Genomic DNA, 17671 nt, shown 5'->3' with positions numbered 1-17671 from the left:
CGCTCTCCACCTCCAAATCGGGGATCTCGCTTTCTGAAGATGGTTGAACGCAGCCCACCCTCGTCCCCCTCCTCTCCTCTGCAGGGGGATGCCCCGGAATGAATTTTCATCCCAAACCTGGAATGAGTTTTCCCCACCTCCCGGCACCAAGTGAGCCGATCACACAGACGCTCACATGCAGAGGACAACTGTCTCCCCACTGCACCATGCTAAAGGTTAACAGCAAGCCCTTCATTCCCCTCCAGTTTAATTGACAAGATTTGTTTTCCAAGATCAAAACAGCGCAGTGCACAGTAGTCTGTGAGTTAACTTGCTCTCTTACAGAGGCCTCAAGTCCCACCAGCTCTAGTGTCCATGGCATGCAAGGCTTATTGAAGAAATAGTTTCACTAATCTCTTGACAACATCCCTCTGAGAGAAGACATGGCCCTCATCAGTTCTATGCCTGCAGGTACAATGTACTGGCCAGCAAAGCCTTGCAAGTTAGAGTGCCTCCAACTGAAACATACAGACATAGCAAAGTTAAAGAGCACTGCTGGGGCTGTAGCAACCACTGAGGAGTGAACACAGGGTCAGGGCTCTAAACTGCCACCCTCCACCTGAGGGACCCACATCCCCATGTTGAGTAACAAGGTCAGAGCCCGCCTGGGACTCCTCCAAATCAAGCACGAAGCAGGAAGAACTGCTCAACAAACTGCTTCCTGCACTCCACCATCCCTTCTGGCTTAGCTCACCCCATAGGTGTCACAGTTTCAGCCCTATGCAGGTCACTGACACCTTCCTCCAAGTGGTTCTGGACTTCACATAGCAGGCTAATGCCTGCAACCCAGCACACAGGTCCTCCCATCTCCACTTCAGTCTTAGCCCCTCCAACAAGTACCAAAGCATTAGTCTGTGTCCAGGTAGCAAATTCTGACAAATAAACCCCCAAACCCACTACCTAGATGGTCTTTTTGTTTCCTTTGGGTAAACCATAACAAGTAGATCCTCTCTTTTGATCCCTCTCACACACTTCCTCCTGGTTTGTCATGTACCCTGTTGCGTTACGCAGTGTACAGCTTTGTATCAAGAAATGTTATAATAAACTTGCATGCAAGCAGCATTTAAGCTGGTCCATGACTCTTCCAGGGAGAAGAATTCCGAAAGAAATCCAGTTTGGTAAATGCTGCCCAGGAACAGTCCTGACCATCCTCACGCTGCACTGCACAGCCTTCATTAACTTACAAATGAATTCCTGCTGTGTCTCCTGGCTTTCTTCAGATGTTATTATTCCACTCTCCAAGGACATAAACAGCTCTCCTGATTTAAGGAACTAGGCTGAAATGCTGCTTGACTGTGGCCTGGGGAGGGGCAACAGCATTGGAAAAGATGTTTTATTCACGAAAACAAAAATATTACTTCCAAATAGAAGCAGAGGTTCAATTTAAATAAACTCAAAGGGCATAAGAAGAGGAAATCATGGGTAAAGAGAGCAACAGAAATGGGGTTTTGCATTACATCAGCTATTCTTTTCATTCAGGACCCATATTACAGCAAGCCGTTGATCACCATCATCACTCTTATCTGAGCATCGGCTCAGGACAACCTTGTGGGATCTTTCTAGATGATGAAAGCCTTCTCTTCATCCAAGAGGTGACTGAACCCTGGCCTGAAAATTAGCACTTTGCTGCAGAATAGGAACTGCAATCGTCCCATTTACCTATTCCCCTACTGTTCCTAGAGCAAAGGCTTGGCCGGTTTGGGTTTTGTGCATTTGTTTGGGATTTTCTGTTTCATTTTGTTCATCTTTAAATTAAAGAAGGCCCGCTTTAAATATGGAAAAGGATAGAGGCAAGAAGCCGTTTACATGTGGGCCTAAAATGAGATGAGACACCCACTGCTCGAGGCCAGGGCACAGCAGCCTGTCACCCAGTCACTTCACACACCAGCTCTGCTTACCCAGCACCAGGTGCAGCAAGGACAGCACAGAGCCAGGCGGCTGTAAGCATTTGAGAGGGTTCATGAGCAGCAGCCACACTTCCCACTGCTCCAACACCAAGCCCCCTTTCATCCACTGTCAATAGAAGTAATTGCCATGTGCCCCCTTGGGCTGGCCCCTAGAGCAAGACAGGGTTCCCAGTTCTGTAGATGTATGTGACCTTAGTCCTCAGCTCTTCTTAGACACCTCATAGCCATTCCAAGCACAGTCTCCTTCCCGCAGCTTCTTTTTGGCACAGGATTTCCAGCACTGGTGACATTCTAACAGAGGTATCTCATCTGTCTTGAGCCCAGAGTGCTCAACCGTCTGCCCTGACCTTTCCCTTCAGCACAGTGGGTTTAAGGAAACTTCTATAGCTTCTTTCTCCTCCCAGTTGTGCTTTTGCCCAATGCACATCTCACCCCTGCTGCCTCACTCCACCATATGCACCATTTAGCCTGTCACTTGCTGCCTTACATCACAGCTCCACCCCTACATGACTCCATACACCCATATAGCTGTACCTGCACCCTTCAGCCCTGCTGGTGCTCTCTGTACCAAGCCTCAGAGCCTTGCCCCACTCTCCACTATACACATCCGCACTGGCATCCAAGCAGCCCCACAGATACACCATCATCCAGGTCTGTACAGCAAGTAACTAAAGCAGCTCACAATGCAAGTTGTACTTGGGGCCAGGGTGGTGTTTTCAATGCTTTCCTGTCACTTCCTGTAGCTTCTCACAGCATCTCCAGCTCCCCCCTGAGCTTGTTACAGCTCTGACAGCTGCTGCTGACCAGGAGCGATATATCCAGCTAAGCCACACTGACACTGCAGCCTCATACAGTGCCTGTGACCCAGAACAAAGCCAGAAACATTTCTCACCTTGTCACAGCTTCCCACATCCAGCCGCTGGCCAATTGCTTCATGAACCTTCCAGGCACAGCACAGACAGTCCCAAAGCCAAGACAAATCATGCATCTTCCAGTTACCTGATTGTCTCTTGTACAGCAGTCATGCAGCTTTGTCCCCTCTGCCCTGTCAATCAGTTTTGCTGTATATCCAGGAATGCCATGAGCATAACACACTGCTCTGTTACCTCCCCTACTTGCTCAACTGCTCTCAGTGCTACTCTGCATCTATTTAACTCCTCCTGGGTGGAAGCTCTGGCTCAGGGGCATCTGGGATCAGCCCAGATGAGGTAGCACTGATATCCCAGGTGAAGTCAGTCTTTAATTCCCCTCTATATACTCACCCACTTGCAATGGCACCACCTGAGGCTCTGCTTCAAGGATATGGCTACAGGAATCTGAGTCCTCCAGGAAGAAAGTTATTGGTCAGGAGATGCCGTCACCTGGGTCCCCAGCTATAAGAACCATGGGGGTGGTTGATGCTCATTACTTGGGCGTGTGTGAGAGGTGGAACCCACCCAAAGCTCACAGCATCATTAAGCTCAAGCATTGATGCTTACATCTGCTACAGTTCCTGTTCTGCCACTATCTGGCTTGCCTACTTCATCTCATTATGAGTTAACAAATTCAGCTGTGTCCCTCTCCATTCCTATCCTTTTTTATGCAGCTTTCCAATAGGAAAAGAATTTTCCAGAAGAGGTCTATAGCTCTTTTCTTCTCTGCTGAGCAGCTGCAGGAGCTAGGTTGCCAAATAGAATCAGAGAATTATTTAGGTGAATACAGCCTAGCTGCCTTGGCAGTGTTTGCTGGGTTGTGATACCACCAAGTTAAACGGTATGGATTAAAATGAGTGCTGAGCAGCATCAGCAGTGAGCTGCCAGGCCAATGGGATCCCCAGAAGAGGCTCACAGTTAAAGAGAGATGGTCTGTAAGGGTTGCAGGTGGACAGTTACTGCGCTGGCCCCTTCCTATGATCTTCTCTTCAGAAATGAGTGTGTGAAGATAGAGAGGAGAGGTGCAAAGGGTCTTTGAGATGAGAAAGCCCAATGTGGTCAAATATTTCAATGGGCTGAGATAAATACCCCAAAACCTGAGGGCACTCCTGTGATTGTGTCACTGTTGCCCTAGACTGCATCTCAAAACCTGGGAGAAAGAGACACACACGGGGAAGCAGAAAGAAACTTTTCAGGCCTTGGGGAAGGCTGGAATTTGGGATGATTCTGCCTTTTCCTGAACCGGCTCATTCCTTCCTAACCAGCCCTCATTGCACTGGGAGCTGTGGGGCTGATTATGTTTAAACATAGGCTCAGGCAGGTTGTGCCTGTGCCAAGAGCCCCCTCCTCGATTCTGTCAACTCTTCACACATCTCTGCCTTGACCTGCAGCATCTGCTGCTTTTGTGTCATGGTCCTCAATATAACTGCCTCGTCACAACCCCGGTTCTGCCTGTGGTGCTCCTGCTTGTGTCCCCTTCCCATGCACACACACGCATAGCAAGGAAGAGCAAAGTGCTCCTCCCAGCATTAAGCTGAGTGAAGGGAGATGAATCATGCACTTCACCAACACTTGGCACATCCAGCAGGGTCAGATGTCAGCTGCAACCTGTGAGGAGGTTGGTGAGAAACGTCCTAATGTGAGAATGAGCAAAGGAGTGAGATGAAGCACTTAGGAAAGATCAGATTGCCCTGAAATAAGCACAGAACAATCAGGGGGGGAAGGAAAAACAAGGACTGGTTGTTCAGCATCACTCTCTGAAAGCAGAATCTTCCTGAAGGAGAAGACAGAGACACAGAGAGAAATTGTCTCCTCTTTGGGAAGATTATAGGAAAGAAATAACCCAACTTCCAGCAGATTCCAGGCACTTTCCCTGGAGCCAAGAACACAGGCAGGTAACAGTGACTGACTGTGGCAGCAGCAATTTGAAGGGAGCTCCAGAGACTTGAATCCAAGCTGCAGGTGCTGCAAAGAGGATAAAGGTCTGCCAACAGCAGCAGGTTCAAAGACACCTGCTCCAGCATGAGAAGTGCACATGCAATGGATGTGTGAGCATGCAATGAGACTGCTGGGTATACCTGACGCACTGCCTGCATGGCTTACTGCTGACATGTGCCCTTGCCCATCGGTCAGTTTTGCTGTCTCCAGTAGCCTGCGCTGCCAACTGTAGATGCTGCTACAAAGAAGAATACCTGCCACCTGAATGAGGAAATCCAGGAGGCCCTGGGGACAGAGGTTACTTCACTGAGTTTCCTCTGTGTATTCACACACCTCTGAATGTCAGTGTGCACCACAGCCTGCAAAGGGTGCTGCAGAGCTCCCTTTTTGTCCACAGGAGCCCAGTCCCATGCACTTGAGAGTTGGGATGCAAGGTTAGACAAGACAGAAGCAGTATCAGTCTGGTTTCCTTACTTTGTAGGGGGAAGAGATTTTTCTGTACATATAGATACAGCTTAGTTATTTCAGACAAACCTTGTCTGGAGGGAAGCATATACTGATAAAGCAGTGTTTCACAGCGTGAAAGAAGTACATGGACATTTTGGATACAAACTTTAAACTGAACAGCAGAAAAATGAAGTCATCTTCCTCTCTCTCAACAAATACAAGGGGTATATGGTGATACCAACAACAGACCTGGAGGAAGATGGCAATGAGAGCACTCTAGAATCTAGACTGCAGGTTTAAGGGAAAAATCTCAGTTTAAGCTCTTGCCCTGTTTCAGGGGTTTATAAGGAGGAATCTTTGGGGTTTTCTCCTTCTCAAGCTGTAGAATGAGGAAAGTAGCTTTGCCTCAGAAGGCTGCTATGTGGACAAAGAGGAGTCTGAAGAGAGGCGAAACACACAGAGCCAGCTGAGCCATGTACTTTAGCACACCACAATAGTTCTGACAGAAGGCAGGTACAAATCAAAATGGGAATGGTGGCTCTGCCACCACACCTGGAGGACAGAACACACGCACAAGGCGAGATGACAACCTGCAGTTTATTGGGATACTACAGTAAACAGCCTCTATCTCATTTCCACAGCTACAGTACCCTCTACTTAACTGCAATACATTTAATCAAGATGTTTCTTAGGGAACCCAATAAAGCTTGATGATGTTTAATGGCTGGGGCTTAATGGCTGGGTTGTTTAACTGGGCTCATAATTTTGATTAATTAAGATGCCTGCAGGTGTTGGAGTGGTATTAGCTTTGATGTTCAGAGGCAAAGGGGGTTTTGTATCCCCTTCAAAAGGATTTCTGTCAGTGCTAGTTCAGCAAACCAAAACTGCCTTCAAGCCCTTGCAGAAGAATGTTAACTCTCTCGTAGCTGGCAGTAGCCCCCAGGTTTCTGGGAAGCTTGGCAGCCTTCATGTCCTTTTGACCAATTCCTCTTGGGATGATCTATAACAGTAAAACCAAACCCCAAACCCCAACCTTTTGGCATCCTCTGTCTATCTACTTAATAGGAAGAAAGAATGTGAGAGGATCTCCAGGGTGGTGATTGTGCATTCAGGCAACACACCCCATCACAGCAGCAAAGTGCCCACCACCAAAGTGTTCCACCTCTATTGAAAACAGCAATAGAGCTTGTCCTTTTGAGCAGTGGAAAACACAAAGCCTGGCTTCTTATGAGTTTGTCTTCTCTGTTCATATACCCTAACACCTTGATTTCAGCTTCCCCCTGCCAGCCTACCTCCCTTTGCCTGCAGAAACTCCCCTATCCTGCTCTATCACCAACCTGCCAGCTCCCCCTCATGGAGTGTGGATGACCTACTGTAGCCTGTAGTGTACAGAGAGGCTGTCCAGAAGGTACATGAAATAACGCTAGTGCTACCTAATAGGGAGTTTTAATTCGTGTTTCCCTATTCTATTCAGCAGCAAACTGTCTTGCAAAACATACCGACCGCAGGTTATTGTCTCTTCCATGCAGATAAAATGCCCCCAGCTTAGAAAAAAAATATGGAGAAAATAGGACCTGGATACCAGTGCAGCATATGCTCATTCCCATAGGAAACAAATACAGGAGAGAAGCACAATGAACCAAAGTCATTGTTATTTCCAGTATCAAACACTGACATTAAATTAAATAGGACTTGATGATTAAGGCTTAGTAAATTGCTATGCCAACTATAAATGCATAATTACCTTATGGAGAGAGGACTGGAAGGAGGCTCAGAAAAGCAGAGTTATAGTGTGCTTTCCCACAGGCTGACTGAATGAATTTGGGCAAATGTTACTTTCAAGATCAATCTTCCACTTTTCTTGCAATTTGTATAAGAAATGCAAAATTGAAGCAGCATATTGTCTAGGGACCACAAAGACAACCCTTTTTCCAAGAAACAGCCTGTTTGGCAACCACAGGCAGTACAAACTGAGTCAGGAGGAATGATCTCAGCCTTTTCATACATCTGCATTGTTCCCCTCCACCACAGCTTTGTACAGTAAGAATAAGACATTCAAATGTAATCTATGGAAACTGAAGCAAATAGAAATTGGAGTAGCCACTTAGTGTTATCAGCATATTCAATAGCTTGTGATGAATCATAACTGAGCTACCTGCTTTCCAGGGCATTAACATTAAAGCAGAGGTTGGGTAGTATTATTCTGACCCAAAGAATGGGTCCACTTTTTAAGGATCGTGATGCAGTATATTCCAAACATACTGTGAATTCTGAAAATTCCTGACAGAACAGAAGAAAATACACCTGGAAACTCAATGGCAGTGTCTTCAGTCCCTCTTGGAGATTCCATCTTCTCGTTACAACCTGCCACAAATTTAACTGCATGAGTACTGACTGCAACCTGGCTGGTCATGATTTTCTTCTACTACACCAAAAGAATGCAGGACCCAAACCTTTTTGTTTTTAAAGTGCTTACAAGCTTTTGGTTCAGTGTACCTAAAGTCCATCAAAGTGCAAGGCCCTGCTTGTCCCCTCCACTTTGGTCATTGAGCAAATACTTTTGTTTCCTGCATGATCAGCAATGTTAAATGAATAGGTTTACCCAGCAGCTAGTAAGAGAAACATGTGGTTACCCAGCTCTGTAGCTCTAGATTGCGTTTGAAGGCCAAAGAAATGTTTTTGCCATATTTTAGCCCTGTAAGTGATGCTTTGTTATGCAAAGTTCCTCTTATCTCACCTTTAGGAAGTCTCTCACAACATAATATAGAGAAGGCAGACACAAAAGTAAGTGGAACTGTTCATTAGAACATAGTCTTTATTAACCAAGAAAGATCACAAAAGTAGCCGGAGGGACAAAGGGTGAATGGTGACACGAAACCACCCATTGTCAATATTTGTTAAAAAAGAAAACCACAAAAATTGAAACAAAACAAACAAACGAACAAACCTCCCAAAAATCCCAAACCAATAAAACCAAAACCGAAAGAGCTGAGCAGTTCAACAATCCAACTACATCTAGCTACCTCGTGCTGCCAGTGTAAAGGAGCTCCAGATGTGGATATGGATCCCTAAAGACCTCATCAAGTAGCTAAGAGGAGATTCATTGCAGACCAAGCAAGAATATTATCATTTGCAGGTCTTGAAGTACCAGTGTCATTGGCCAGAGCCCCATTGTGCTGCTCATCAGCCATAACCACAAAAAAAAACCCTCTCTGGTTTACAGAATTGTAATCTCCCATTGCTGATTCACAGAGCCTGTATGAGACTGAAGGAAGCAGGACATTAATTAGAGCAGCACTAGGGCTGGACAGCCTCAGCTTATGCAGGCTATGGGTGCTATGTTACTCCTGGCTTATTCGGTTTCTTCAGGGATATTCCCCCTGCACCATTCAAGGGAAACAATCTCCTGTTTCAGTCAGGTTTCACAAAGACTCCAAACTAAGAGATTACTTTCTGCAAACTTTCTCCATTTCTCTGTCCATCAACCAAAATTTATGAAATCAAACTCCCTCAATACTCTCAAGGTGACTTCCAAGGTCTCCTCTTCAGAGAGAAAACGAGCTTTCCCCTTCTTGCTGTCCACGCAGTAGGGGAGGTGCAGCAGCAGCTTTCTGTGAAAGAGGACACAGTGAATGTCAATGTCTCAGAACAGGTGAGCAGTTGAGATGGCACTGCAAGTTGCTCCTGCAATTTGTCATCAGTATACCAAGGAATGTTCTTTAGTATACCTTGTTCTTATGGCAGGTTGCGGACTTCCTGCAATACCTGGTGTGCAGCTATGCAGGCCTGAAAGGTTTCCACACTATTCCTTTCTTTAGGCTGTGGCTATGACAAAAATTTGCAGTGATGGATTGGGGGCTCTCTCCACTGCTTTACTTTTGCACAGTGCTGCATTTTAAATGAAGAGGAAGGAAAAGCTGCCTTGGTAATGCTCTCCTGATGGCAAAAATTTGAATAATGCCTAAAACATGTCTTCAGGAGTTTGTCTTCTTTAGTAAAAAGAAATAACTGGTGCAGCCTGATTAGAGATTCTGGCCAGCCCAGATGCACAAAGGAAATGCTTACACTGCAAAGCAGAGTTCAGGTATGAGAATGCACTTCTAGTTATGAAGCTCCTGGGATGTTAACCTACATTGAAGATTAATTCAGTGATCCCCTACTGGTGGCTCAGGGACGTAGTACACAAAGAAAGGCTGGATCTTGGATTCAGGAGCTATTCCACAGTCTGTGGAATAAAAAAAAAGCCAGACATATAGCTTTTCCTAGAATGGCTGATCAGCCTTCTGGTTTGTATCCTTATGAGGATGTCTCAGTCCAGACCCATTCAATTCCTCTCATGGACAACAGTTCAAGCTTACTTGCCCATGCAGAATCTGGACTCTTTCCCCTCTTATCCCAGGCTTACATATTAACAATATGAATGACGGGCCAGTCTTGGACATCAACTCTATAGACAGTGCAAAGAGCATCAAGGACACCTTAGAGTCAAGAGATCTTCCCAGACAAATTTTATAAAGCCCGAAAAGTCAGATTGGGGATTACCTTAACCTGGGGTTCAAGTCATGCTGATTTTTTTCAGGTGTCTTGTAGAACCCATGGCTAAAAAACGTGCAGTCAAAACACCTTTGCACCACACCTACTGAAGGCAGTCAGTCGCTGTAGTCCTAAGAGGTCCTTAAAATCAGCTTGGCTTAGAATCAGCCCCAGGACTAGAGTTGGAAACAGTTCCTTTGAGCCCTCCTACACATCTGTGAGAGTACAGGATTTTTCAGGATGTAGAACTTGAAATCTTGTTTGTTTCTTTCATCCTGAGAAAACTTGCACTTACATTTGTGAAAGCAGCACTGGCTCAGCCTGTACCCAAGCAACCATTAGATTTACGGCAAACTTTTTATTTGCTAGGCTTGTGACTACAGACAGCTGGATGCTAAGAAGATAATGGCAGATCTGAGTCACCAAAAAGATGGAATTGCAGAAGGAAAAGGATGCTGAGGTTTTCCTACATCTGCAGTATTGCATTAAACTACCTCCTTTAATATCTGTAGGTCTGCAAGTCCTGAACAGTTATTCCTCCTGACTTCCCACTTTCAGAGCTAGCATTTCCAAACATTCTACTATTCCTGTTGCATCTTTGGGTTAAATCCAAGCAGGGGGCAATCAACTCGGCCTACTTCCGTCTGTGAGAAAAGTGGCTTTTCTATTGTTAGTCCACTAGGGGCAGAAGTTATTTGAGCCTAAATCCTTGAATTTATGCCTGCGCCTAGATTTTATTTGCAGGAAGCTATTCGCATATGGATCTTACCACATTCCATTCAATGCAGCCTAGAGGGGATTAAGCTTGCTTATGAAAGCACTGTATTGTGAAGGAGAACTTAAATCAAAACACACAGGGGAATTATGTGGCAATCTTGGGCAGGGCAACTGCACACTGAGGAAGACTGAGAAGTCGGAGTATACCAGTCAGTTCGTTATCTTTGTAGGTGTGAAGTAGCCCCTATCAAAAAATAACAACTCAAAGGAAATATCTTCAGGAAAACCTTGTACAATTTCCATCTCTGCATCATGTCTGGATATGTCCACAATTTGGCTTTCAACTTCTGAAAATGTATCTGCACATTTTGACCATCTCCAGTTATATATTTGTCCAAATTCACATTTGCAAAGCAAACTACAACAAAGCCCTTCAAGACCGTGGGGAGGTTTTTGCCAAACATTCTGGACCCTTGGAGCCTTGCTGTTTAAGTAGCCAAGATCTGTCTTAAAGCTGGCATCACAGATAAAGAACAGTATCACAGATTCAAAGCTAGCCCACTATACAACAACTATGGTTGTTTTGTGTCTGTATCTATTTCCCATGTGCAATTAATAAACCAATCTTCACCTTTAGCTTTTCTTTCCATACAGCCTTTAGTTGAAGGCTTGGTTAAACCTCCTTTCAAACAAGATATTAACTGTACGCAATTGTGTTTCACTTACTTTTTGGGAGTTCGGAGGTCAAGAACCTTGTCCTGAATATCTAATGTGATGTCCGAGTTCTTTGTCTCTGGCAGCTTGATTTTAATCTGAAATGATGGGTAGAGGAAAAGCTATGATTAGATATATGGCCCTACAAGCCATAAAAGATCTCATCTTGCTGAATATTTTGATGCTAGTGTGAGAACAACATTGAGTAGTTAGTTGATTTCTAACAGGGAAAATATGACGGTGGTAAACATTGCTTTCAATAACTTCATGATGTGTATTGATACCCTATTTTCTTCAAACTCCTGAGCTGCCAGTGTACTTGACAGGTATTCTACATCCAGCAAAACCCCTCGCTTTGTGTATTAGACAGTTTGCTTCTGCTAGAAAAATTCCTGAAGTTCAGGAAGCAGGGAACATCTTTGATCATGTAATAATGGGACAGGATCTGATACCTCTAATTTTAAAGAGTATCAGTATTGTAGCACTCTTCTAACTCACAAACCTTGTAATAAATGTAGGCAGATGAAAACTGTCTCCTTCTCAAAACTGTACCCAAAATGAAACTTCATCTTAGAGCTACTTTTTATTTCCCTCATGTCTGTATGTGGCATTGCATTTGCACAGATTCTTTTGAGTACACTAGGTCCTTGAGGAGATACACATTAATCCCTCAGCTTAGCAAGTGTAAATATCATATACAAATGCTTGAAGAACTACACGAAAATCCTACAAAGGCAGCAATACAGCTTAGTGTTTGCATTCTGTCCCTCAAGAAGGTGTAAAGATTGAAAAGGGCAGAGAAAGATCACAAAGGGTTGGGAGATACAGGTTCATGCTCACCACTATATCTTCACAGCAGGCTGTGGAGTGGTCTTTCCTGCTCATCCCAAAGAAGACATCCTCTGTTCCCACACATTGTTTGAATAAAATCTCATACCTGGGAAAGAGAAGCCATTGCCTAAAACTACTGGAGAAGTGGCAGGAGAGTAAAGGAGACTAATTCTCAGAGGGCTATAAATAACCTCATTGCATCATCTCTCCTCCTTTTCAGTCACCCTTCAAGACTTCAACCCATCTGCACTGGATTTCTGTTCACAGCTACAAATGAGTTAGCTGGAAGGCTGGGGAGGATAATTCATTCCACCTTCCAAGGCTGTTTCTACTTCACTAACCAGCTTTTGCAGGATCAGGAAATTCATCCTAAGTGAATATGATATTTACCAACTAGTTAAACAGCCCTTAGGAAATGGATTTGAAAAGGATGCTGTTAATTACATGTGTTCTGTTCTGTCATTCAACATGCTCTTGCAGCCTGAGCATAACACTCTTTTGTCAGATTGTAATTGTTTTGCATTCAGCCAACATTTGTTTTCTTCCTCTCCACATCTACAAAGTCTAGAATCACATACTCACTTGCTCTTTATAATTAATGAATGAGGAAATACAAAGTAAATTTGTATTTAGAACATACATTACTCCTACTAAATTGAGCAAAAGAAGTGGAGTGAGTCACTTCTCTAAGAGTGTATGAAAAGTCTTTTAGATCTCCAGTGTTCATACGCATATGTAGTAATTCCTAACTCAATGAGGAATCTGTCTAATAGCTCTGGGTGCATCTCTTTAGCCATCTGTTTTCCTTTTGGGCCATATTCCTTTATTCAATTTGATGAACTCTTACAAAAACTTATACTCTCTTTTCATCGCTGCAACACAGGACGTAATTCCTTGAGGCTGAAGCAGCAATGTCTTTTACCCATCAGGAAGGGAAAGGGTCAAAAAATGGCATGAGGAAAGCTTCTGTTGTGCCCACAATACAAAGAAGCATGCTCTATACATCGAAGGTGATAGTATCAAGAACAACTTCATCTAAGGCTATATGTGAATGCCAAATCATTTTCAGATATGTTAAGTCTAAGTTCAGATTGGTCCTGGTCCTGTGTTTAGATCAGGAAATTGAACACCTCATGGCATGACTTACATGCAGAGAAACATGAGGATTCTGGACTACAAACTAGCATACAATGTGCAGCTTCAGAAGCTTCAGTCCATCTGCTCCAGCATTTATCACTCCAGGATATGGCATGAGAACACAATGATTAGAAATTCAAAGACTGCTTTGTGGATTGACTGACCCTGAAGACTTTCTGACCTCTGCAGACTACAACTAACATGCTGGATTGTATCCCTTTCAAGAACATTTTTGTTATTGTCTCTCTATGAGCAAGGGAAAAGACCTGGGTTTTAGGCTGTCCCTTGACAGACTAGGATTGAATGACAAGATTTACAAGTTCAAAACTGCTTGCATATAGCTTTCCTTCCTGTAGTACTTTTTCATAGAATCACAGATTGATTTGCATTGAAGGGACCTTAAAGCTCCTGCAGTTCCAACCCCCTGCCATGGGCAGGGACACCTTCCACTAGAGCAGGTTGCTCCAAGCCCCTGTGTCCAACCTGACCTTGAACACAGCCAGGAATGGGGCAACCACAGCTTCTCTGGGTACCTGTGCCAGCGCCTCAGCACTCTCACAGGAAGGAACTTCTTCCTTATAGCCAATCTAAGTCTACCCTCTTTCAGTGTCTATTTGTCTCTGAAGAGCTTAATCCTTTGAAATGCAAACATAAGTTGGAGTACTTTATGAATTTGTGAGTATGAAAAATGAATGCATCTCAGTTGCCGCAGGAAAAGACAGATATTTCACACAAATGGCATACTTGAAAGCCAGTAAATAGTTTCGGTGGCCTACTTCTCCTCCTAATCCGACTTCATACAAGTATGTGACACTGCAAGTAATGTTATAATGGGAAAAACCAACTCTATGTTTCTATTTATGAGATCAGAAAGTTTCCAAAGGAGAGGTTAGAAATCACTCCTCACATGTGGTTTTTAGATGCAACATTGATATCCTCCCTTTCTCCTTCCATGACACAAAGCTTTTCAGATGGCTGTCTCACTCAAATGCAGTCAAAGCTGTTTAACTTCTATTTCCATCAATGTTATGTAAAGCCCAGGCAGGCAGTCTCAGCTCACTTACTCTGGCTGTTCTCTAGGGTCCCAGGTATCATCATATTCAGATCCTTCTGGGACCTCCTCTGTATTCCAAATAGTTTTATTGTTTTCAGATTTCACCTGAAAAGTACCTGTCAGTGATGAGAAAAAAAACCCACACTGAATTTTGGATTGGTTTTGTTCCTCTAGGTTTGCTGAAAACTTTGATTTCTTTAGGCTTTAGAAAAGTCTTTGTATTAGAAGCATTCTAGCAAATGTTTACAGTCTTCTTCACTTCAGTATCTTATGAATGAGAATATGCAGAGGGAGAATGTTTTCCTTTCCCTTAAATCTCCTTTACCCAGCCTCTCTATCCAAGAAATCTTCCTTTCAGGCATAAAACATCTTGCACTTCAAAATGGGTAAAGTGGAGAAATATGAAATAACCTTCCCCAAGCCCCCAGATATGGAATTTTTTAAGTGAGCAGAGACATTTACAAAAGGAACTCCTCCTCACATAGAAACCCACTTCCTCACATTAAGTACTGGGCACAGCCCTCATAAGGTACTGAAGACACATGAAAGTTCACAGGCAGAATACTATGGTTTATGCCTGTCTCACATGGAAAAACATTTTCTAGTAAGCTGATACATCTGTAATTTGAACTGTTTTAGAGTGGAATCACAAGCAAAAATACTCTGTTAGATTTGCCACAATTCCTTTCCTGCTGCACTCATCCTGGTCCTTGTTGACCTTTCTTATGACTCATAACTAAGCTGCCCAATAATGTGATTAGTTCCAGAAGAACTTTACATTACAGCTCGTGACCAGGCTGCGTTCTGTACCCTGTTTATCATTGCCACTTGAGGCTGCTGTGCTCTAGAGTTACCTTTTCTGCTTCTCTTGGTATAATTTGCTGTTAAGCTTTCAGGACAAGAAGGTGTAATTGTAAACATGTAATGCTATTTCCATCTCAGAGCTCAGTGAGCGCTCACAGTGAGGCAAGTCCACCAGTGATGGTAACTCACTTCAGCTGTTACAGTCTGCTAGTATGGGGCTGAATGCTAAAACATAAAAACACTCCTCCTTACCAGTGCTCTCTTTCTTTACTGGTCCAATAGTACCAGGAGTCATGGCATTAACAGAAGAGTGCAGCTGCAAAACAAAAGGCAAATGGAACTTGAATCAATTCTCTTAGAGCCCAGCTCAGTAACCACAATAATGTCACTAAGTATAAAGTGTTATCTGAGGTCAAACAAATGCCTGCTGGAACCCAAAAAAACCATTATGCCACAATTTTGTGACTGAACCACTGAACGTTCTCTCTTCTTCAATCTCACCCAGAAGAACAGGACCTCGACACACTGTGTTTAAGCAGGACTCCCAGAGCACAGCACTGCAGACAGAGGTGCTTTCTGAGTATTACTTTGAGAAAGTTGGGGCTGTTCAGCCTGGAGAAGAGAAGGCTGCTTGGAGACCTCACAGCAGCCTTCCAGTATTTGAAGGGGGCCTGCAAGGATGCTGGAGAGGGACTCTTCTTTAGGGACTGTAGTGACAGGACAAGGGGTAATGGGTTAAAACTTAAACAGGGAAAGTTTAGATTGGATATAAGGAAGAAGTTCTTTACTGTGAGGGTGATGAGGCACTGGAATGGGTTGCCTAGGGAAGTTGTGAATGCTCTATCCCTGGCAGTGTTCAAGGCCAGGTTGGACAGAGCCTTGGGTGACATGGTTTAGTGTGAGGTGTCCCTGCCCATGGCAGAAAGTTGGAACTGGATGATCTTAAGGTCCTTTCCATCCCAACCCATTCTATGACTCTATGGCACATTGGCAAAATTTCCATGCTTTGCCTGCCATGAAAACATTGCAGGAAGCCAAGGGTGCTACATGAAAGACCCATCACAGCATTCAGATTTTGACAGTAGAGATCATGAGAAGCAACAACATTTTCCTCTAATTACAAATCAATTTAGTGCTAATAGGCCAGTGTGAGGCATTCTCTATATATGAAGGTTCCTTGGTTTGATAAGAGTGCCTCATATGCACAGAACACTAAATTAAATCAAAATAAAGATTTCAATTTACCCAGATTGACTCACATTTAATTGACATCCCGGTGATAATTGCCATTTCTCTCTCTGAAGTGTCATTCATTTCATTAATAAGATGTAAACAAATCCTTTTAAAATCAAGATGTTTACTGCGAAGATGCACAGCCAACAATGCTAGCTTTAAAAAGCAGGCATTAAACAGCTGAAGGGCACTTAGCAATGAAGGCCCACATCTATCACCTACCAAATGGAAGTTTCAAGGGACCTGCACCCCTTTTATCCCCAATACTAACACCATTGCCACTCCTGCTGCAACTGAAGCAGTTGCGTGGTGCAGGAACAATGTACATTTTCCCTAAGCTGCAACTTTCATCTAGTCCTGAGATGGACAGGTATAGAAGAATGGAAAGATATTTCTCTCCTTAATCATTCAGGTCATCCACTTTAGAAGAATTAGGGACCCTTCCCTCTTTAACAATAATCAATGTATCTAACATACTCCAGTGATCAATGATATCTACAGTCCTCCAGCACCTGACGCAGGATCAGAACACTCACAGTCACCTCTGGGTATTTCAGCCTTTGCACAGAAGTTGAGCATCAACCTTTTCCCTTTGTATGAACCTTTTACCGCATTGCCTTCATCTTTGGCAGACTTCAGAGAAAAGCAAGGTAATGTATAAAGTAACTGAAGCTTTTTCAACTACATGTTCTTATTTCCTGAGGGAAGGCCCGAAGGCTGGAAACTTAAATCTCCCTCCCATTTTGTAGTCTCCATCTCTCCTTGTTTTCCTGGGACAGCTTCTGTGCTCTCTCCCCCAAGAGGTTGTTACCATAAAAGTACCTTCTGGCTGTTTCAGTCTAAACCTGTCTAAGGGTCTCATTCTCTTTTTACTCACTCTGGGCAAAGGAGAGATTTGCTTCTCCTCAGTCACCAGGGTTGGGCTATGGAGCAATATGTAAACCACAGCATTTCTTCTGAAAGACTCACCACATCTTCACCATCATCATCATCATCCTCTGGAGCATCACAAAGCAGTTTAGCAAGGGACTGCAGAGAAGAGGCTGAGGAAACACTGTCCATGTCAGTACCCACTGCTCACCTATGCTGGAAAAACAAATACCAGACAAAGAGAGAACAAACTGTGCTCTGTACTGTCCGCAGGGTGGAATGCTCCTCTTGTGTGTTCTGGAAGAATAAAGTTTAGCCAAAACCTTACCTGTGTGGTATCAAAACACGGATAATACACACAGCCTGTCCAACCTGTGCTCAGGTCACAGGCTCTCTTGCTATATCGGCATCAACCACAACCACAGCCCACGCCCTGCAGTGATTCCTGGCTGTGACAGACCCTACATCAACACGGGTATGCAGCTGCTACAGGACGAGGGCAGCAGGACCCCTTGCCCCGGCCTGGGGAGCTGCGC

General features: G+C 44.1%; 2 protein-coding genes and 1 long non-coding RNA gene across 3 annotated transcripts in view; 1 reads left to right on the top strand and 2 right to left on the bottom strand.

Moving 5' to 3' along the window:
• RBM41 (RNA binding motif protein 41) overlaps positions 1-17671 on the top strand; it is a 65961-nt gene that overhangs the window by 21629 nt on the left and 26661 nt on the right. The gene's annotated exons all lie outside the window — the stretch shown is intronic.
• The window catches only part of LOC130610063 (uncharacterized), a 138404-nt gene that overhangs the window by 119308 nt on the left and 1425 nt on the right, over positions 1-17671 (bottom strand). The gene's annotated exons all lie outside the window — the stretch shown is intronic.
• DNAAF6 (dynein axonemal assembly factor 6) lies at positions 8350-17530 on the bottom strand. The gene is made up of 7 exons (XM_057429623.1): positions 17464-17530; positions 17235-17351; positions 15285-15348; positions 14239-14344; positions 12047-12143; positions 11219-11304; positions 8350-8853 (listed from the first exon to the last, which is right to left on the bottom strand). The coding sequence occupies exons 2-7, from the start codon at positions 17325-17327 to the stop codon at positions 8724-8726; spliced, it is 576 nt and encodes a 191-aa protein (XP_057285606.1). The 5' UTR covers positions 17328-17351; positions 17464-17530; the 3' UTR covers positions 8350-8723.

Source organism: Pezoporus wallicus, unplaced genomic scaffold, assembly GCF_028554395.1.
Source record: "Pezoporus wallicus isolate ANWC-B61680 ecotype Strahan unplaced genomic scaffold, APGP_CSIRO_Pwel_v1 contig_14159, whole genome shotgun sequence".
NCBI lineage: Eukaryota > Metazoa > Chordata > Aves > Psittaciformes > Psittacidae > Pezoporus > Pezoporus wallicus.
Note: the sequence above shows the minus strand (reverse complement) of the source record. Positions and strands in the feature narration are given on the sequence as shown.

Bases quoted from the DNA above. Each gene is read 5' to 3' on its own strand.
- DNAAF6 (XM_057429623.1), bottom strand. From the start codon at position 17,327: ATGGACAGTGTTTCCTCAGCCTCTTCTCTGCAGTCCCTTGCTAAACTG. The intron at 14,345-15,284 runs GTAAGGAGGAGT...CATCACTGACAG, and splicing joins AGTAAAGAAAGAGAGCACTG to GTACTTTTCAGGTGAAATCT. The intron at 8,854-11,218 runs GTAAGTGAAACA...CCTCTTTCACAG, and splicing joins GACCTCCGAACTCCCAAAAA to AAAGCTGCTGCTGCACCTCC.